The sequence below is a fragment of the Rhipicephalus microplus genome, chromosome X (genome assembly GCF_043290135.1).
Source record: "Rhipicephalus microplus isolate Deutch F79 chromosome X, USDA_Rmic, whole genome shotgun sequence".
NCBI lineage: Eukaryota > Metazoa > Arthropoda > Arachnida > Ixodida > Ixodidae > Rhipicephalus > Rhipicephalus microplus.
This window is the reverse complement of record NC_134710.1, coordinates 454,453,660-454,474,142: the sequence shown is the minus strand read 5'-3', so window position 1 is coordinate 454,474,142 and position 20,483 is coordinate 454,453,660. Positions and strand designations below refer to the sequence as shown.

Sequence of the window (20,483 nt, the reverse complement as noted above, 5' to 3'; positions counted from 1 at the left end):
TACTTAGAAGAGCATCAAAAGCTTACCACAAACTGGCATGAAATCTATTTTCACATGTGTGTGCTCTGGCTGGCAGCACACCAGACAGCCATTGCGTGAATCAAACGACGAGAGGGCTACACTGGATTGAAGCAACGTCAAAAGCTCAGCGAAACAGAGAGAATGCAACCGTAGAGACGACACAGCAGAAGGCTTCTCACTCTGGTAAATGGGGCAACATCAAAAGGACGGTTAAGCAGAGAGAATGCAACCATAGTGATGACGCAGCTAAAGTCTTCTGACACAAGTGCGATGGAACAAACCTTCTTGGCAGTTGGGCAACCATGATTAATTTGGGGAAAGTGCTGTCAATTGTTATTTTATTGTGTGTGCTATACGTCTGGCAGCACACAGAGAGCCACTTGGTGAATCGAGCGAGAGAGCCACATTTGACTGAAGAAACTGCTTTCCTGGCAGTCGGGCAACGATGCAGCCATGATTGCTTTTTGTGAAGTGCCGTGAAATGTTTTTACTTGTGTGCTACGGCTAGCAGAACACAAAGAGACACTTTGTGAATCGAGCGAGAGTGCTACATCTTATTTTCGCGTCTGTGTGCTATAGGAGGCAGCGCAAACAGAGCTAGATTTACTTGAAATGGCATCCCAAGTTTGACAGAATGACTAGATGAGAGTATTTGAGAAATGCCCTTCGTATCTTGTTTGGGTGGGTCTTCTGAATGGCAATTGTGCACCTACTTTTTAACTGTTAACTAATGAAATAGTCTGCAATTATCATCATAAGCGATGCGATAAGCGAGATCTACATGTTATTTTCTTAAAAATCATGCACGAAGCACAACTGTTTTGGAGCGGAAGATTGCGTAACAGATCCATTGAAAAAAAAAAACAGCCTCTGCAAAACAGGTCAACCTAAAGGATATGAATGCGGAAATCATTTATGCGCGGATATAATTGATGGGTAGTTAAAAACACGGGCAGCTTGCAGTTTAATTTCAAGTTAACATATGTGTCCAAAGAAGTATATGCCCAAAGAAGTATATCAGAAGCCCATGTAGTCGGCTGACAGGAACTGCTTCCGGATGGAGGTGACTACACACACAGGTAATACAACTGTGTTGCGTCACCTAAGCCTCTGCCAAATCCATCGCGTCAAGAAGCGGTTCACGAGAAAAAGGTATTTCCTGAAAAAGGCATAAGATGGCGTTGCTGAAACTGCAACTTCAAAATGTTTTTTTTGTCTGTTTGATACACTATTACCTGTGCACTTCTACTTCTACTGCGACGCCGTTCTCCAGCAGGCAGCATCGCGGAGTTCACGCACATGCTTCGTAACTCTTCGTGCTGAGTTATGCAGCAGTCCGGACTTTCCCGAACAACTTGCAGTATGACGCGACAGCACACTTGTTCAAGGGCCGTTGGCATTGCTCCGCAAAGACGGCACTCACACCTGCATTCGCGAAATTCAGCCTAAGTGATCGCTATCGTGGACACCGCACAAACACCGCGAAATGAAAGACAATGACAAAAATTGTTTCTACCCGTGTGATTATGCAGCACAACGTATAAGTTACACGCGCGACACAGCAAACGTGGACGCGAGGACGAACACGTATTGAACAAAAAGGGCTGCCTAAATCATTTACACTTACCCGTGATCGTTGACATCGTCTTGGAAGTCTTGTGAGTCAGGTGGCGGCGGATTACTGCTGTCATCTTCGGCACGAAGCGCAGAATCGCGAAACGGTGTGTCGCTGTATGTTTCAAACACCATTTAATCGCTCATTTGGCGTATACGCTCTTCTAGTCCGGGGTCCATTGTGAGCACTGGTTCAAAGCGCCGTGAAACAAAACACAGGCCTATTGCGTTGAGCACACAAACAGACAATCAGCCCAGCCGCGGTCAATTGCCCGACTGCCGGTGGCTTTGATCTGGCTTTGACTTATCGGAAGTAGACGACAAACGTCATGGATGCATTATCCCACGTCACGTCGTGACGCAGGCCCCGCTAAGGCGTAGCTTAGCGCCGAGCGCTCGAAGGCAAAGTTGAGGGTGAAAGGCGGAGCAGAGGAGGAGGGTACCTATTCAGTACTCGTAGCTCCGTTAATAATGGGTGTTTCGATTGAATTATGGTGGAAATGATTTGCTCCAGTTGTGGTCTAATCAAAAGCGGATTGTGAAAAACTGCTTCAGGGACCCTTTAATGTGCATCCAAAGCCGAGCACATGGGCCTACAACATTTCCGCCTCCATCGAAAATGCAGCCGCCACAGCCGGGATTCAATCCCGCGACCTGCAGGTCAGCAGCCGAGTACTTTAGCCACTATACCGCCGCGACGGGGCATGTATGCCTTATGACACTTTATTAAGTCTTTGTGGCCAAGAAAATGAATGTTGGAAGCGCCGAGCGTGCAATTATAGACGTTGACAAGCAGGCCATGGTCGTCGAGGCGTTGGAGCAACAGACGAAGGTTCCCGTGGTGTTCTTCAGCGTCACGTGAAAAGACCAATACGTCGCCAAGATAGACGAAGCAGAAGACAAGGCCATGGACGACTTCGTCGTCGAAGCGCTGAAAGGTTTGCCCAGCGTTCCTAAGGCCAAAACTCATGAAGGGAAACTCGAACAAGCCAAACAGGGTGATTATTGCAGTTTTCATGACGTCCGGATTGACGGGTATCTGCGTGTAAGCCTTCACCAAGTCTAGCGCGGAGAAGACGTGGCGGCCATGAATGCGATGGGCGAATTCTTGTATGTGGTGGACTGGGTACCTGTCCGGGATGGTGCGTGTGTTGAGGGCGCGGTAGCCCCCACACGATCGCCAGCCAGTGGTCTTCTTCAGGACAAGGTGATGTGGCGAGGCCCATGGGCCGCCCGAGCGACCGGCGATGCCTTCTCGGAGCATGGCTTCGAACTCTGCCTTGGCTATGTGTATGCGGTCTGGGGCAAGGCGATGGGTACGGCGAAAAATCGGGGGGCCTGGAGAGGTCCGGATGTAGTGCACGGTGGTGTGCTGTACTTTGCGTGGCATTCAAACAATTCTAACAAATGGTTTCTTTTAAAGAAAAACATTCACTTCATACCTCTCAAATCTGCGCTCTCTGGTCACCAAAAAACAACAACAACAACACTGCGCACATATCACACATAATGATAACAGGTTCATTGATTAACAGACATGAGCAAAATTTCTTTCTCTAGTAAGGCTACCGAAAGGTGGCTAACACACCTGTCTTTCTGCTTGTCTATAAGATAAGCCTCTATTATCTCTCTTGATGTCTTGTTTGGATTCCGATATACCAAGGTAGTGTCGTGAAAACTTGGAGAACACGTGCACTCATTGCAATGCACTGCCAATTGCCACTGCGCCCGTTTGTCTTCCTTTCTGTGTCCCTGTGTGCTTGCGCAAAAATTTCATGATGGATGTGTTCCAACTAGGCCGAATCGCAGTTTTTCTTGAAGCTTGGCTGTTGGGTGGTCGTTCGCTGGCCTGGTGTGGAGTGTCCAGTTGTCGCGTCGATGAGCCGGTCATTGCGGCAGTCCGAGAGGAGGTTGTAGTGAGCCAGGAAGTCTGAGCCGATGATTGGCTCGGCGACGTCGGCGATGACAAAGTTCCAGTAAAGATCACGCCGTGAGTTCTTGATCTGGCTGTGCAGGCGCAGCGAGCTGTATTGTATGTCTTGATTGTGGACCGGTTTGCCGCGCTGAGTTCGAAAGATGTCGGCGGGTGAGGGCCTTGAAGGTGAGATCGCGGGTACCAGCAAATGTCGGAACTGCTGTCGACCAGGCAACGCTGCTTCGTGATCTGGTCGGTGACGGAAATACGACGGCCTCCGGGTCGGCAGCTTGCGGTCGTTTCCACCAGCTGCCGTTGGTGTTTCTTGTTGGCGGAGCAGGCTGGTCGGCATTGCCGGGCTCTGCCACCAAAGCGACGATGGTAGTAGCACCAGCCGTGTTCAGCAAGATGCTGTGACGAGCCGGTGTTATGGTCACTGCTTTGCGATTAGTATCGTTGACGCACTGAAGGTCACTCACTAATGCGTTGCTGAATGCAGCAGAGTTGTTGATCGATATCGTTGATACGGTGCGAAAGCTCCGTGCTGTTCCGTGGAACGGCGATAGCCTTGATGGTGGGTGACGACTGTGGCAGAAGGACTTCGATGATGCGATCAGAGATCTCGGCAAGTTCATGGAGGAGTAGCCTAAGTTGAGCCTGCATGATTGCTTGGACGTGTGGCGGAAGGCATTGAAGCCAGAGTGCTCGCAGGAAAGAATCGCAGGACATGCTGCGCGTAAGAGCGCGCATATGAGGGAGGAGTTGTTGCGGTTTGCGCTCGGCCAGCTCGGTGGTGAGAAGTTGTCACACGTTCAGTTCATTCGATGGTAACAGACGACGTATGAGTTCGGTATTGAGGCGTTCGTAAAGGTTGGTCTCTGGTGGATTGATAAGAATATTGCGAGCCTCGTTGGCGTAGTGGGCGCCCAGGTTTGCGACGACGGAATTGTAGCTGGTCCGGTCGTATTTGCCAAGGAGAACTGGGCCTCAACTTTCGTGAACCAGAGCTTAGGTGACTCAACCCAGAACGGCGGAAGTTCAACAGCAACATGCCAGGAGGAAGTCTGCGTGATGCCTTCTGTAGGAACACTGACATCCTCAGCGGAACCGGCAGGTGCGGCTTCGGTTTTGAAGGCATTGCGAGAATGCTGCGGTTGCTGGAATTGCAGTTCCTATCGGAACTGTTGCACTTGCTGGCGCAGAGTGCCGAAGGCGTCTGTGTCGGCCATAGTGGTGCAGTTAGTTCGATTTCTGGTTCACCACATGTGGGATACGCAGTCGGTGAAGCACGGATTCGAACAAGAAAACGTAACGATGTTTATTAACGTAGTAGCAACCGCAGGGCAAGCATGCCGATGCTGCGCTTTGAATGGTTAGAGAAACAAACATGAAACCAAGCTTGGTATCTTGGGTTATATAGCCAGCAGTGGTGACGTAAGCCTCCGGTGAAACTGCGTGGCGTGGTCTTTTTTCGGAAGCGTGTTGCAGCAGGTGGCTGTGTCACGCTGGGCTAATCAGTCACGAGACGGAGGCTGCGTAGGTCTGTGCGCAATGGTCGCCCCAGCGTCATTCCGGATTTCAAGCATACAGGATAAAAGGAATAAATGAACCAAGAAGAAAACACCGCCGTCAAGACGCAGCCGATCTTTGCGATAGGCAGTATAGTTTTGCGGGAACGCCTCGTTATCAGTGATAGCTGCGTTGAACCAGGATTATGTACCGAACACGATAACCACCTTTAGTGACTAAACCAAGCCAGCGAGCTCATCAATTTTGTTTTAATACACTTCGGCAATTTGCTACTACAATAACTAGACCACGATAGGCGTAGGTAACATATTTTTTTATCATTTAGAGAAGGCCACGACTTCATTATTTTCATCGCCCCATGTAAATACTTTGCAATTTATAATCAGTTTATTAGCTTTTAGTTTTAACTGGTTTTTTTATCCATCTTTTCACTTTACTGCATTGCCAAAGTTTTTAGCAATTTAGGCGTTCCAAAAGAAAAATCGAGCTCAACGCCGTACGGTGTACCTTTGAAGGTCTTAGTTATTTTGAGAACGGCCTCTTTTCTTTCTCGAATGAAATGTTCACAATAATTGGTCGTTTTCTCCGTTCACTAAAACGGCCTATACGATGTGCCCTTTGAATTGTCGTAGGTCATATCCCAGTTATGCAGTACAGATGCCTTTAACCAGTGCGTCAGACTGTTCCCAAGTTTCATCTCGGTCCTTATCATCTATGCCATTAAACAGAAGATTCAATCCGTGGACTCTTTTTTTTTCAAGATTATTGTTTTCTTTTGCAAAACTATGACTTGGCGAGTTACATCCCTAATTACAGTGTCTTGTTCTAGCACGAATTTCATAACGCTGTCTATGTGGCCCTGGGTAGTAGCACTGTTAGTTATTCTAGCCCCTATATCTTCTAACATAATCATAATTGTACCTTGCAAAGTCTTCCAATAATCCATTTCACCTTCATCAAAAGTACCAGGGTTGAGCTCTATGTCACCAAAAAGCAACAAAAAAAGAAGAGCGACATATAGCACTTGGTTTACAATGAAACAAAAACTTTTTCTATTAACTCTAGAGCACCCTCGCGACACAGTACGCGAAACATATGCATGGCGACTGTACCAACGATGCGACTGTACCAACGAGTTTTTACACGGCGCGCATACCAAGTACTACTTGAACGGCACCAGCAGCCTCTCGTCGTCATCGTTGTCGCTGTTAACGTTGTAGCTGACGCCGCCACCTTTCAAGTCGACGTTGCCAAACGTGCTCCTAAGAACCCGTTGTGCGTTGGTCTGCTTCACTTTGTTCTTGATGCTCCCACCAGTGTAAGGTCGTTGTCGAACCACAGTCGGTCGTACACCTTACAGCTGTTTTGCAGCTGTGGTTTTCGAAATCGCGTTTGAAACGAGTGGCCGGCTGCGGAAACTACTTGGCTCACCCCACCCCTTTCACAGCGCGCTCGCGTTCAAGAGCAGCTTTCAGAGCCGCCTCTCATTGACGACGTCTGCACACCGCTTCTCGCTCACGTAGCTCTGGTCTTAAAGTTCGCTCCTCGCTTTTTGCCGCGGCTTCTCTTGCACGTAGTTCGGAATCTGCAGCTCGGCGTTGCCGTTTCGTCGCTGCTCCTCGTTCCCCGAGTGAAGGATCCACAGCTCGCTTCGAACGCTTGCGTTCAGCGTCGTATGCTAGTCGTTTCGGAGCATTGTTGTCGGTTGCTGTTGTTGACGCTGAAGACGGTGAGAGTGGGATAACGTTCCTTGAACGAGTGGTGGGACGATGATGTTGGGTGGCGATTCAGTATAGGATGTGGGTACTGTTGCCATCTATTGCTTCCATCGCATCTACTCTATTGATATGTGGAGTTGAACGTCCCAAAACCACCATATGATTATAAGAGACGCCGTAATAGAGGGCTCCGGAAATTTCGACCACCTGGGGTTCTTTAACGTGCACCGAAATCTGGGCACACGTGCCTACAACATTTCCGCCTCCATCGGAAACGCAGCCGTGGCCGCCGTGATTCGATCCCGTCACCTGCGGGTCAGCAGCCGGGTACGTTATCCACTAGACCACCGCGGCGGGGCATCGCCTCTCCTCGAGTCAAGCAAAGCGCGAAGTAAAGCGAAAGAGGGAGAGAGAAAGGAGATGAAAGGAGAGAGAGGGAGGGTGTGGAAAGACGAGAATGCGCATTGGAGGTATGAACGCCGACGACGAGTGACATGGTTCGACTAAGAAATGCTCCACATTTAAAACGGGACCAGCAACAAGACAATCGTACGAGCGACTCGGCGACAATAAAAGCTGAAATTCGCCTATTATAAGTGGAAATAGCACTTCTGTGTAGAAATGACGCAAAGGTGCCCGACGCAGCCACATATTGCCATGTTCTATCTTCATGTTTTCTTATCACCCCACTACGCTGTATGCAATCCTCAGAGCAAACCACACCTACAGTGTTCAAGAAGCTTCAGGACAGCAGTAGACCATTTAAGATTACGCCCACTTCGTGAACATTTCAGATTATTCAGCGAATTACCAACTAGCACACCTTTCCATCCTAGTGCAATATATTTCAGATTATTCTGAAACCTACGTCGCCGCTAGCGATAACGCTAAAATATTCGATGGCAAGTGTAGATTTGCCGACACGCTTCGGTGCTTGTAGTTGATCGACAGCCGACGTCCTATTCGCCGCTATCAGTGTCAGTGTCTTGCTGTTATCGGACTTTCTTTTACGTGGCCCCAGGTTCAGCCCAAATAAACAGTTTATTGTTCAACCAGCAGTCTGCTCTCTTCATCCACGTCACGACCCCGTGACATTTGGTAGATGTCCCACTTCTTCCATGTACCGGACGCCCCCGTCAAGCCGTGAACCCAGTCCACGTCGCGAAGGAGGCACCGACGCCAGCCGCGAGCAGCGAGTTAGCCGCAGGCAACAAGGTTTGCCACCGGTGTACGGGCTGTTACTCGACAAGACTCGGAATACCAAGACATTGACGTCGACCACGGCGACAATGACAACGCCTGTGCCTCCTGCGCCACTCCTGGTCCGGCCGCCCAAAGAGCCCCCGACTTTCCGCGGTTCGTCACTGGAAGACCCCGAAAGCGGGCTTAAAATGTTCAACTGCGTTGCCATGTTCAATGACTGGACCAAAGACGACAAGCTCTGGCATGTGTATTTCGCCTTAGAAGAGGCTGCTCGGACGTGGTTGAAAAATCAAGAGCGAAGTCCTACAACGTGGTACGTCTTTCGCGCCAAGTTCTTCACCACTTTCGCAAGTGTAGTCCGCAAAGACTGCAACATTCCTCGAAACCCTTATGCAGATGCCCAATGAAAACGTGGTGCTATTCACGGAAGATATGATTAAACTATTGCGCCACACTGACCCCGAAATGCCCGAGGAGAAGAAGGTCTGTCGGCTTGTGTATGCGAGACGTCAAGCAAAAACTATTCGCTGGGCTTATCAGGAAGCCGCCAAAGGCGGTCGCCAAATTAATTCCGGAAGCATCTGCGATTTAGAAGATGTTGGTAATGCGGACACGGCGACGAAACTGTAGCATCCAGTCTACAAGCTACGCTGACATCCAAGCGCTAGGAACCACCGATTTGCGTAAGACCATCCAAGCGATCGTGCAAGAAGAGCGGCGAAAATTGCTTCCTTCAGCCAAGCCTCGCATGTACTCTGTCGCGGACGTCGTACGCCCGATCTAGTAATCGCTGGGCGTTTCTCAGCCTCCAGAGCCGCAGCTGTAAGTGAGCTATGTTTCTGCAGCACGCAGTGACGCCCCTCCTCCTCGCCAGCCGGCCGCCCCGCCACACTTTCGTCACCAGACGCCACCGCCGCCACCAACACTACTGACGTCCTACTGTTTGCCGGCGTGACAGCGCCGCACGCCAAGGAAAACCGATGTTTGGCGTACACCTGACAACCGCCCGTACTTCTGCTACTGCGGCCAGGCCTGGCACACTTATCACCTTTGCAAGTACTCACAGATGGATGGGTATAGGGCCTTCGACATCAACGCGCTGTGTCCACAACGTGGTGAAGGACCGCATGATATCATGGAAGCTTGCTAAAGTGCTCCCCTTTTTTAAAGCTGGATGCAAATCCTCGCCGGCTAATTACAGGCCTATTTCCTTGACATCTCACTCATGCAAAATATTGGAGCACGTCATATACAAACACATAGTAGAATTCCTGGAAGCTAATAATATTCTAAACCAGTTTCAACACGGCTTTAGACGCGGTTTCAGTACAATCACTCAACTTACCGAATTTAGTCATGATGTTATTGAAGCCATTGACTCGGGTTATCAGGTAGATGCTATTTTTATTGACTTATCGAAAGCTTTCGATACAGTTCTCCATTCCAAACTTTTACTTAAACTTAATTTCATATTAAAAAACCCGCTGCTCGTAGGTTGGATATCTAGTTTTCTCTCGCACCGCTCGCAGTATGTATTTTTTAACTCAACGGCATCCAGTACCGCTGATGTAACTTCAGGTGTTCCGCAGGGCTCACTACTTGGACCCCTTCTTTTCTTATTATTTATTAATGACATATCCGGTAACATAACGTTTCAGATTAGGCTATACGCCGATGACTGCGTGATTTATCAAAAAATTACTTCTGCTGAGGATCACGAGAAACTGAACAACTCATTTTCCAATTTTTGCACTTGGTGCCAAACCTGGCAAATGAATGTAAATTTCCGAAAAACTGTGTGCATGACATTTTCTACTCGGTCATCCGCTCATCTATTTCCCTACTCATTCGATGGTTATCATTTAACAAGAAAAATGGAATATAAGTACCTCGGCCTTCATTTCACTCACAACATGTCCTGGTCCAAACACATTGATATTACGTATAATAAAGCCCTCAAGAGATTAGGTTACTTACAGCGCGTTCTCCGTGTAGCACCAAAAGAAACCAAGCTCTTAACTTTTAAAACGTTAGTACGGCCATTACTCGAATACGGTTGTGTCGTGTGGAATCCACACAAAGCGTCCGACATTGCAAAACTAGAATCCCTACAAAAAAAAAAAGCCGTCCGTTTTATCTGCCGAAGATATGACCGGGATTTTTCGCCTACGTCCAACTTAGCACCTTTGGGTTTAACTCCTTTATCTGCCAGGCGCCATTCAGAATGCTTAAAGCTCCTGTACACCTTGATTAATTCGCCGTGCTTGCCCTCGCTCCACAGGTATCTGCAGTTTGCCACACCACCCTCTGTTCACACCAGGAGTCAACATGCGCTAAATATTACGCCACTTCACCCCAAAACTGATTTGTTTAAGTATAGTTTTTTTCCCTTCACTATTGAGCTCTGGAACTTGCTACCCGGCGATACCCGCGGGCTCCCTTTGGAGCAGTTTCTGAGTGCAATATCACATGCGTGTTAAGTAGATATTTCCATGTTCTTTTGCTCTCTGTGCTCTTGCTCTGTTCATTCTGTATCTTGTGTAGTACTATGAACCACAAATTTGTGCCATATGCTCATGTTTTTGTTTCTGCTTGTTATCACCTGATCATTTGTATGTCCACTCTTGCAATAGCCCTAATAGGGGCTGCAGTATGTATAAATAAAATAAAAATAAAAAATATCGCCAACTACCTCGCGGGAGCGCCGTCGACACCCCGGCGACCTTACCGTTTGCCGTCGCCAGGCCGCTACGCCTCACCTCACCGCGGGCACTATACTGGCCCAGCTCGGGGCTAATCTTCAAGGTTTTATTTGGAAAACTAAGGGCAGCAACCGATGGAAGTACGGTCACTGCACGACAAACTACCAAGGATCCTCCGCCACTGACGATGACGATGCCGTAACAAAATCGAAAGCACCCGCCGCAAGACCAAAAGAGTCTAGACGTTGAACCTTCGCGTCATGAAGACGTCACGACGCAGCGTGGATAAAGTGGAGCAAATAGACGTAGCCGTGATCCGACGCCACGACCCAACCACAACGCACGACGACGAACCAGCGGTATACGTAATATTTGGCGGCCACCTCGTTACTGCTCCCGACAATACTGGAGCATACTATTTCGTCGTCAGTGGGCCTTTCGCAACGAAGTTGAAAAAAGTAAGGACTTCATGGCAAGGCCCCGAAGTCTGCACCGCTAGAGGTCACTTAACGCCGACGGGAGTCTGCACAGCAAGAGTCACCATCAATAACCAGACTTATCTTGCAAGCTTTGTATTCCTACAAAATTGCTCCAGAGGTGCGATACTAGTAATAAACTTTATAATTCAACATGACGCTGTCATCGACCTGAGGTCTGAGTCAACCACACTCACCTCAGAAAACACGCTACGGACCACGCCAGAGAATAACGCATTCATTGTTCTAGAAGAACAGGTCACCATGCCGCCTTTCTCCAGCGTCATCATTTCCGTTGTCAGCGAAAAAGCCAAAAACCTCGAAGACGTCGTCGAGAGTTATCAGCACCTTCTTCTAAACCATCAGATTTGCGTCGCAATAGGCATAGCTGACCTGCATGAGAGCAAAGCAAAGTTGGTGCTGACAAACTTCAGTCACGAATACACGCACCTCAACTGTGGCACGATGGTCGCCTACATCGACAAATTTACGGAGGCCACAACTGATTCGCCCTCTTCGCTGCTCCAACGAATCGAGGTCCCGAACCTAATTTAGACGTCAACCTGAGTCTTTCGAAATGCAAGCAAGACCAGCTCAAGGTCTCGCACTTGCGATTGGAGGATTGCTTCTTGTCATCATCGAGAATTCGACAAACCCCAGTCACGAAACATCGCATCATACCAGAAAGAAGTGGCCGACCAGTTCAACAAAACCCGTACCGAGTTTCAACGCGCGAACGCGACACTGTGAATAAACAAGTTGACAAAATGCTACGCGATGACATCATTTAGCCATCCGAGAGTCCGTGGGCGTCACCCGTGGTATTAGTGAAAAAGAAGGACGGGACCCTACGTGTTTGGGTTGATTACCACCACCTGAATAGAATCACAAAGAAGGACGTGTACCCTCTTCCCCGTATAGACGACGCCCATGACTGACTCAATAGCACGAAATACTTTACTTCGATGGGTCTCAAAATGGCCTGTTTGCAAATTGAGCTTGGCGAGAGAGATCAAGAGGACGGCCTTTATCACGCCAGACGGCTTCTTTGAGCTTACGATCACGCCATTTGGTCTTTGCTCGGCACCCGCGACGTTCCAGCGCGTCATGAACACTGTGCTTGCTGGATTGAAAGGGCAGACTCACCTCGTGTACTTGGATGACGTCATGGTAATAAGGGCTGCAGCGCGAGCACGAAGGTGCTAGAAGAAATGTGAAACGAAAGGCGAGGCAAGGAAAGCAAAGAGGACAACACTTTCCTTGCCTCACCTTTCGTTTCACGTTTCTTCTAAAACCTTCGTGCTCGCGACGCAGCCCTTATTACCATGAATTCCCACCAACTAGCCCAAATAGCCGTTCTGCTTGGATGACGTCGTCATGTTTTCCTCCAGCTTTGACGAGCGTCTCCGGTGCCTTGAATCGACACTTCAAGCTATCAGCACCTCTGAACTAACCCTGAAGGCAGAAAAGTGCTGCTTCGCGTACGAGGAGCTTCCTGGGACACGTGATTAGCAAGTCTGAAGAACGTCACTAACCGCGGAAAACAGCCACTATCGCTCATTTCGCGCAGCCCACTGACAAAAAGGCTGTGCGCCGATTCCTCGGTTTGTGCACACACTACAGGCGTTTCGTCAAACGTTTTTGACAGATCACCGAACACCTAACTCACCTCACGAAAAGCAGCGTCGAATTCAGGTGGGAAGGGGTACAAGAGGAGGCATTTCAGGAACTTGAACGACGCCTCCAGACACCACCGATACTTGCGCATTTCGACGAACATGCGGAAACAGGTGTACAGAGCGACGCAAGCAGCGTAGGACTTGGCGCTGTCCTTGTGCAGAAGACTGATGGCGTGAAAAGAGTCATAACCCAGGCAGCACGCCGCCGTTGGACCAATCTTGGACCAACATCGGCTAACATCGGCACCGACGTCGGGCCGACGTCGGAAGTGCAACTTCTTTCAATGTCGGGCCGACGTTCAAGCCAATGATGGGCCGACGTTTTGCCGATGTTTTAGCCAGTATGCAACCAACATTGGGCCGACGAAGGCCCATCGTATTGCCGACAAAGCTGCCAATGTTCGGCCAACATTGGGTCATGTTTCAGCCAATCACATGCCATTTTTACGCCAATGTTTGCTGCACGACAAATATTGGCTACCGATGTACGACCGACCTTGGACCAACCCAGGGCCACATTGCAGCCAATCAAATGCCGTTATTACACTGATGTTTCCTGCACGACGAATATTGGCTACTGATCGGCTTGCCATTATGTGACCATTATTTGTAGGGAATTTTTCTTACCGGAAGATTTAAACAATATGCCTCGATAACCCGCTCTTGTAGCTTTGCAGCCCTGTATACTTGGGACAACAGAAAATTGAATGCTGAGAACTGAAAGCAGTTACTCGATCTATTTCTTCTTTTATACCTCATTCCCTTTGCTAACACTAGAAGTGTAGTTTATTTTTTTACCAATCCATCTTTTGCAATAGCGAGTGCTTTATTTGGTACTGGTATTTGGTACAGCAGATCGAAAAAAAGTCGTTAGGAAGCAAATGCTGAAAGCGTATGTCCCCCACATACGATCCCCACATGTGTCCCCCACATGATAATCGATAATATTCATACAGTTTAGAGCATTTTTTTGTAACTAAAACATGGTGATGGTGCTTCCGAATCAGCATAAGCTAGCCGAACAGTGCACCACCGACAGTCTGCAGACCATTTATTCTTTGTTTTTTTATTTATTAGGTACAACAAAAAATGTATACATTGAAAATTATATATACACAACTAAAAAAGGCCCGCTCTACTGCAGGTCAGGTTGCGTTGAGGGCACAGTGGCAGTGGTGCTGTCAAGGCCCTGGCTGCTGTGGCTGGGCAAGAAGCCAGCTGCCGCGAGCAGCCGATAATCTGCACTCTCAGAGTGGGGATCATCGGGCTGCTCCACAACAAATGCTTCTCAGAAGCGCCGCTTCCTGCCCCCGCAGCGATCACAAGACCCTGGCAGCCACCTCTTAATAAAGTTGAGGGCCTCCGCCTGGTCGCACCCTGCTTTTTGGCGGATGACATCTGCATACAAGAACAGAAATACCATAGTACCCATGAAGCACTGCAGTACAGAGAATACACAAGGGTACACACACATAAAACAATGAACAAGTCTAACCTGTCATTAATCTACAGAGCCTCAGGTTCACAAAGGCCCTTTTCCCTTTTCTGCCATGAAGGCTGTACAGCACTTGCACGTCATGTGCCAATACAGCCTTCATGGCATTCACACCAATTTCTCGGAGGCCACGTCCCCCAATCTGCAGGAGGTGCTTGCGCTGTAAAAAAATGCAAGAAGCATAGATGGGGTAAACGCAACAGCACATCGAAATGTTTTCATGATAAAAATCTGCAAGAAAAGGAAACTGAAAACAACAACTTGAATTTTTGGGCATCACAACATTTCATTGTTTTTTACGCTAACTTCAACTCACTTGACCTAAAATGGTTTCCACATCAGCCCTCTCACACTCAGTGTGAGAACCTTTCAGAGTCTTTCTCTGATATGCAGTTTCGCTGTTATGAAATCAAATACAACACTGTTATAACCCTTAATAAATATTGATTCTAGCTATGAAATAGTATAATTACTTTGTACAGTGCTCAAATTCCAATACACGTTTCTTCGAGGTTACAATGTCTTTGCCTGAATGTTGACCAGGAGTAGCTTCTACAGGTGAAAAACGATAAAATATGTGGAATTCAAAAAGAAGCTTGGACATGTTTTTAATCAATGCATTGTAAGCAGAGCGCAACAAGTAAATGAACATGATCAAGGCGTACTAAGAGGCAATCTTAGAGCGACCAAATCTCGGTCATAGATGAAACTGATAGAAAAATAAAGGTCGCACTAGATGGTCGCACCATTTGCTGTTTATATTTTTCTGTGATAGCCAACAAAGAGGCATGTCGCTATAGAAATCTCATTAGAAAGAACAAAGGTGCATTTTTCTTCACCCTGCAAAATTGGGTGCATGTTAGATTTTTAAAAAAGTAGGAAATCGGCTAACACAAGGCAGGTTGAACTGTAGCTCAAAGTAGAGAGAGCCGCAGCGGACACGAATTATGGTGATAAATGAACAAAATGAATGTCTGTTTTAAGCAGACTATTGCTAGTCACTGCCCATCAAACACACCATGCCACCTACATTGTCTGCTAGCTTAGGACAGTTCACTCGGACTTCACAGACTATAGTAAATACAGTCGAATCTCATTAATTCCAACACACTTAATTCGAACTGACGCTGTGGTCCTATCAAAGCTATACCGCGCTCCGAAAATGCTCTCAGCACCCCGCCCAATCCTGTGGTGGCACTTCAGACACCTCATCGCTGTGCTTGAAGAAGAAAATGAAGAAAAGGAAAGAAAAGACTGCGGTGGAATGTTTGCCAAATGCCAATCTGCGACATTCCTGTGCCACGCTTCGGCTTTTTCCGTCTCTGCCACGTAGAGACCCTTCTCCTCTTAACACTGCGCACGAAGAGAAAGAGGGGAAAAAAAGCTGTCGCAGAGAGTTGGCTCTCTCTCATGCCGATCTGCAACGCGCCGGTGTCACGCTTCCCTGTTTTTCGTTCCTGCTATGTAGAGACCCTTCTCCTTTCAACACCGCGCATAAAGAGAGCAAAAAAAAAAAAAAAAAAAAAAAGCTGCCGCGGAGTGTTTCTCTCCCGAAAGCCGATCTGATTTTCTCCAGGTGGAGACGCTCCTCCTTTCTCATGATGTGCTGGCCACGCTCCGGCTGCAGCGCAGATGGTAGCAGTGGAAACACAGTTGTCTTCGAAGAGTGTCAGCACTGGACATTGCCGCGCGCAACTTCTTTTGCCAGGAGAATACTGAAGCCTAAGTACAAATGCTTTGCAAACTGTGCGCAAAACTTGTTGACTCGTTGCAAGACCAACGTGTATTGACTACTTTAATTAATGACGGATATCCTGTAATTTGTGAATAAAACTTCTCCATGCACATGCATCACTGCATGGTGAGCCCTCCGCTCATTTACCTAACTTTCATTATTTTGAACTTCTTTTAATTTGAACAAATTTTCTGGCCTCTTTGAGTACGAATTATTCATATTCGACTGTAGTACAGTGGCTCATGAGATCACCTGACTAGTTTGTTTCCCGAAACACAGTATCTTAAAGTAGTACTAAATTTCTGCATGTTACATAGGCATATAAAAAATCATGAAATACACACCACAGCCGCAGCCACAGCTTCACTCTGCACAGCTGCCTCTGCTGCCTCCACTTCTCCAATTGTACCAGCAGTGCAGCCGGGGAAAGTAAGAAGGGGGCTGTGCTGGCTGGGCGCGCTGAGGCACAGACAAGAGCCGTACCTCGTGCTTCAGCTGTCGCACCTCCTGCAGAACCTCTCTTTGTTGCTGCCAGATGCCAAGTTGGATCCGCAGGATCCGTAACAACAGAGCTGAAACATACAAGAGTACATACCATATTTACCCGCACAATTTGTATCCTCACGTAATTTGCTCACCAGTATAATTAGCCTGCCTGCTTTACTACAAGAAACTTTTTGCTAGCATACTTTGCCCTCCCCAACCAGCCCGAGCCACCTTGCCAGCACACACACAGACACATTTGACTTCAGGATGCTCTGGGCAGGCACAACTCTTGTCGAGCAGGCGAGTGCAGTCTTACACAAAATGGGCTGAGTGCATGGTCCCTTCTTCCATGAACATTTATGCTTTCCCTAGAATATCGAACTTGAAAACCGAAACCTGTTTATGTGTAGTCCAAAATACCTAAAGGTTTGCCTCCTATCTTCCCACCTCCTTCACGGCAAGAATGTATTCCCGAGACACAGCACAGATGTTGAACGCGTGCAAGGACGTGTCACATCAACTAGATGAGGCAGGTTTTCGCACTCATTTTCTTTTTTTTTAGGTTTCGCCATCTGGTCATTGCGTTTTTATCGTTCCTTGTGATAGGCTACAATAATTATATACGAGGCAGATTGCTGTTATAAAGCTTACCGAAGAAAACTGAAACCGTGCTACCGCCAAGCACATCAGCGCGGAGTTCTTCGACATGCAATATTCAGTATGGGAGCCAGCAGAAGAGTGCGTTGAATAAGACTTAGCATAGAAGCTTGGGTGTGTTGGTTAGCTATCGGAGGGAACACAACGCAATAGAAGACTGGGACAAGGAATGGGGACACACACACATGAAGGGCGACACACACAGCACTGTGTTGGTATCGCGCTTCCTTGTCTGCATCTTACTTTGCGTTGGGTTCCCGACAATTATTGGAGAGTACTTATGTTCTCTGGTATAACCCTGTCGTGGCAACTGGTTTTTGTGAGCAATGTTCGGAAGAACTTCAAGAAAATGGGGGCATTTGAACAGGCTTAGCAAACAAGTGACAATCCGCTTTGAGACAGCTGTGACAGCGCCTGCAACATATATTCCCAGTTGGGCTTTTAGGCCAGCGATTCCTACTAGCTTCGCACATAACCGGATCGACAAAAAAAGTACACATAATACGCGAGTATATACCGCATTTGACTCTGTAGCTTTGATGAACCAGGCAGATACACAAATTTATGCAAAACTTCATTGATTCTGTTGCAAAATTATTCAACAAACAAATTGCGATTTTATCCATGTTACTATACAATTGTGGCACTTTACCATTGCAGCTTTCCAGGAGGCACACATAGTGCAGCGTTAGTTCACCACTCGCAGTTAATTGTATGCAGTAGGTTGCTCACAGCAACTGACTGCATGCAATGGTGAACATCTTGCATGCTTGCACCGCTGTTTCAGCATGCTGGCTGCTTCCCATACGCCTATCAATTGATTTTCATAAAATTGGGAAGATGAAGAAAGATTACACAGTTCCCTCTGGCCACCCTATACTCCCAACCTCCAGCCAACAAACAAGCAAAAGAAACAGAAGTATGCAAATGAATATTATTCCTAATGCAGCTGGAATGAAGTGTAGTTTTCACCAATTCTGTGTGTTAAGTCAATATGGAGTGAATTAACTCCATAAAGTAGCTTTTCTCATAACAGTGTTCACTCTATTGTAACACAAGGAGTGACTTCATAGCATCTAGAAAGAAAAATAGAATCTTCAGTATTTGATTGAAATGTGAGGCTCTACCTTAAAACAACAATAATCTGGAAGAAGAACTCATTACATTCGAAAAAAAAAGGTAGCACAGTTGATCCCCTTTACAAGAGACACTGATGTAACAGACAAACGGGGATAAGAGGCACCAGTGTGCAGGCTGACATTTGGCCCCTCATGCATCAGGCACTCCGTAGATGCGCCTGTGCAGCCGGGAGCCCTGCAGTCAAGCATGCTGAGCAAGACTGTTGACCACTGTACAATGACACATTGCCAGAAATTTTCAAAACTTCATTTCACAGACTTCTGCAAAAGCTTCTTACACTCTTGCATAATTTTTGCACAAGCTTCTCTCTTTCTTGCGTGATTTTCGTCAGAAAATATAAGTGTTGGAAGTTGTATGTCCCCAAAAACTTGCACAATACAAATAGCATACATTAAAGTCTATCACTTAATACGTGCATAGTGTAACAATGAAAGGAAACTCACGCATGGTTTGCACCAAGCCTTCCCCCTGCGGTGCCTCCTTGTGCCTTGGAGAGCACTGTACAGCTAGAGCAAAGTAGCATCAATCCAGTGTTAATGGCAGCTTAACAAGACAACAAAACTAACCCCCATATTCATAAACGCTCCCCGACTCGACTTGACAGAGTCGAGCACTGCGCCGCTGCTCGTTTGAAAGCGACGCTGCGCTACTCGAGAATCACAGCAGATTATTGCTGACATGCAGCGACTTTATCTGCTTAGAGACGGCGCTCCCATCAGCCATCTCAAGTGAAGGTGAAGCGTTGAGTGGATGGACGTTCTAGAATACGGGGGTAAGATTGGTTGCAAGAACACTACAATAGACACACTTAATTTTTACACTTCATCTATATTGTACAGTCACACGCATTCTGCATCCTTATAATGCAACATATACATACAGGCTTATAAAGTAAACACTGTAGGCTGCTCAAATAACACCTACACAAAAAATTACCCAAACGTGGCCATGCGCAAAGTACTTTTATTTGAAACTCACAAAACGTTTGCTGTGATGGAGAATAAATAAGACAGGTTACGCTCGGAGGCACATGAGACCTTCGCAGCTTTCATAAAGTACAAAAAACAATATGGTGTGTGTGTGTGTATGTACGCATGAAGCTTCAGCCTTTACAACCGGTTTCTTGAAAGAATCGACTATGAATTTTATGGCACCTGTGTCCTTCAGCGCAATTGAAAGCCTGCTGATCAGTGTGTGTAATCGTAGAATAGTTACATGGAAAATGGCGTGAAACACCTAAAATCAAATTTTTCTAGCTATAAAATATGCAGCTGTGTATACACAACACATGCTGCAAATAGTGGGAGGTGACCACAAGAGTGATTTGAGTGTAAGCGGCAGTATTCCGCATTCATGCACCCCGCCATTTTCAACTGTTGCCCAAAAGCAGCACCACTTCAGCGTGCTACTTTTTTTTTACATCATAAACAGCACGGAATACAGCGAGGATGAAAACAACATATGCAATCAAATTTTGAGCACTATTTATGGTGCGCATGATTGATTGATTGATATGTGGGGTTTAACGTCACAAAACCACTATATGATTATGAGAGACGCCGTAGTGGAGGGCTACGGAAATTTAAACCACCTGGGGTTCTTTAACGTGCACCCAAATCTGAGCACACGGGCCTACAACATTTCCGCCTCCATCGGAAATGCAGCCGCTGCAGCCGGGATTCGAACCCGCACCCTGCGGGTCAGCAGCCGAGTGAGTACCTTAGCCACTAGACCACCGCGGCGGGGATGGTGCGCATGAAAAAAAAAATAGGCCTTCGTACAACGACGAATTCATAATTTGCCTTCACGGACCTTCTATTAGGCTGCACCACATACAGATTTTTCGTGGCTTTCAAAAGAGATTTGAAAAAAAAATAATAACTGTGTTTACTCTCGTCATGAGCGCACTCACTAAGTCACCCTCATTTCAGTCGCCAAAATTTTGAATTCTTTTTCTTCCACATATTAAACACACCCTACGTTCATTCGCTGCAGTCCCACGGGCTCCCCCCCCCCCCCCCTTGCCGCCTTCGCTCGCTGCCACGTGCCATTTTATTTATTTTTGTTTCTACTTGTTCACGGCACGTCCCCTGTCTTTTTTTAATTATCTGT

At 47.2% G+C, this 20,483-nt stretch overlaps 2 protein-coding genes across 3 annotated transcripts in view; one reads left to right on the top strand and one right to left on the bottom strand.

Annotated features, from left to right (window-relative positions):
• LOC119161682 (uncharacterized) overlaps positions 1-20,483 on the top strand; it is a 207,592-nt gene that overhangs the window by 166,825 nt on the left and 20,284 nt on the right. The window lies entirely within an intron of this gene.
• LOC142774962 (uncharacterized) lies at positions 13,909-18,986 on the bottom strand. Its single transcript, XM_075876097.1, has 4 exons — positions 18,815-18,986; positions 16,572-16,660; positions 14,354-14,513; positions 13,909-14,256 (listed from the first exon to the last, which is right to left on the bottom strand). Exons 1-4 carry the CDS (start codon positions 18,816-18,818, stop codon positions 14,147-14,149), a joined length of 363 nt encoding a protein of 120 aa, XP_075732212.1. The 5' UTR covers positions 18,819-18,986; the 3' UTR covers positions 13,909-14,146.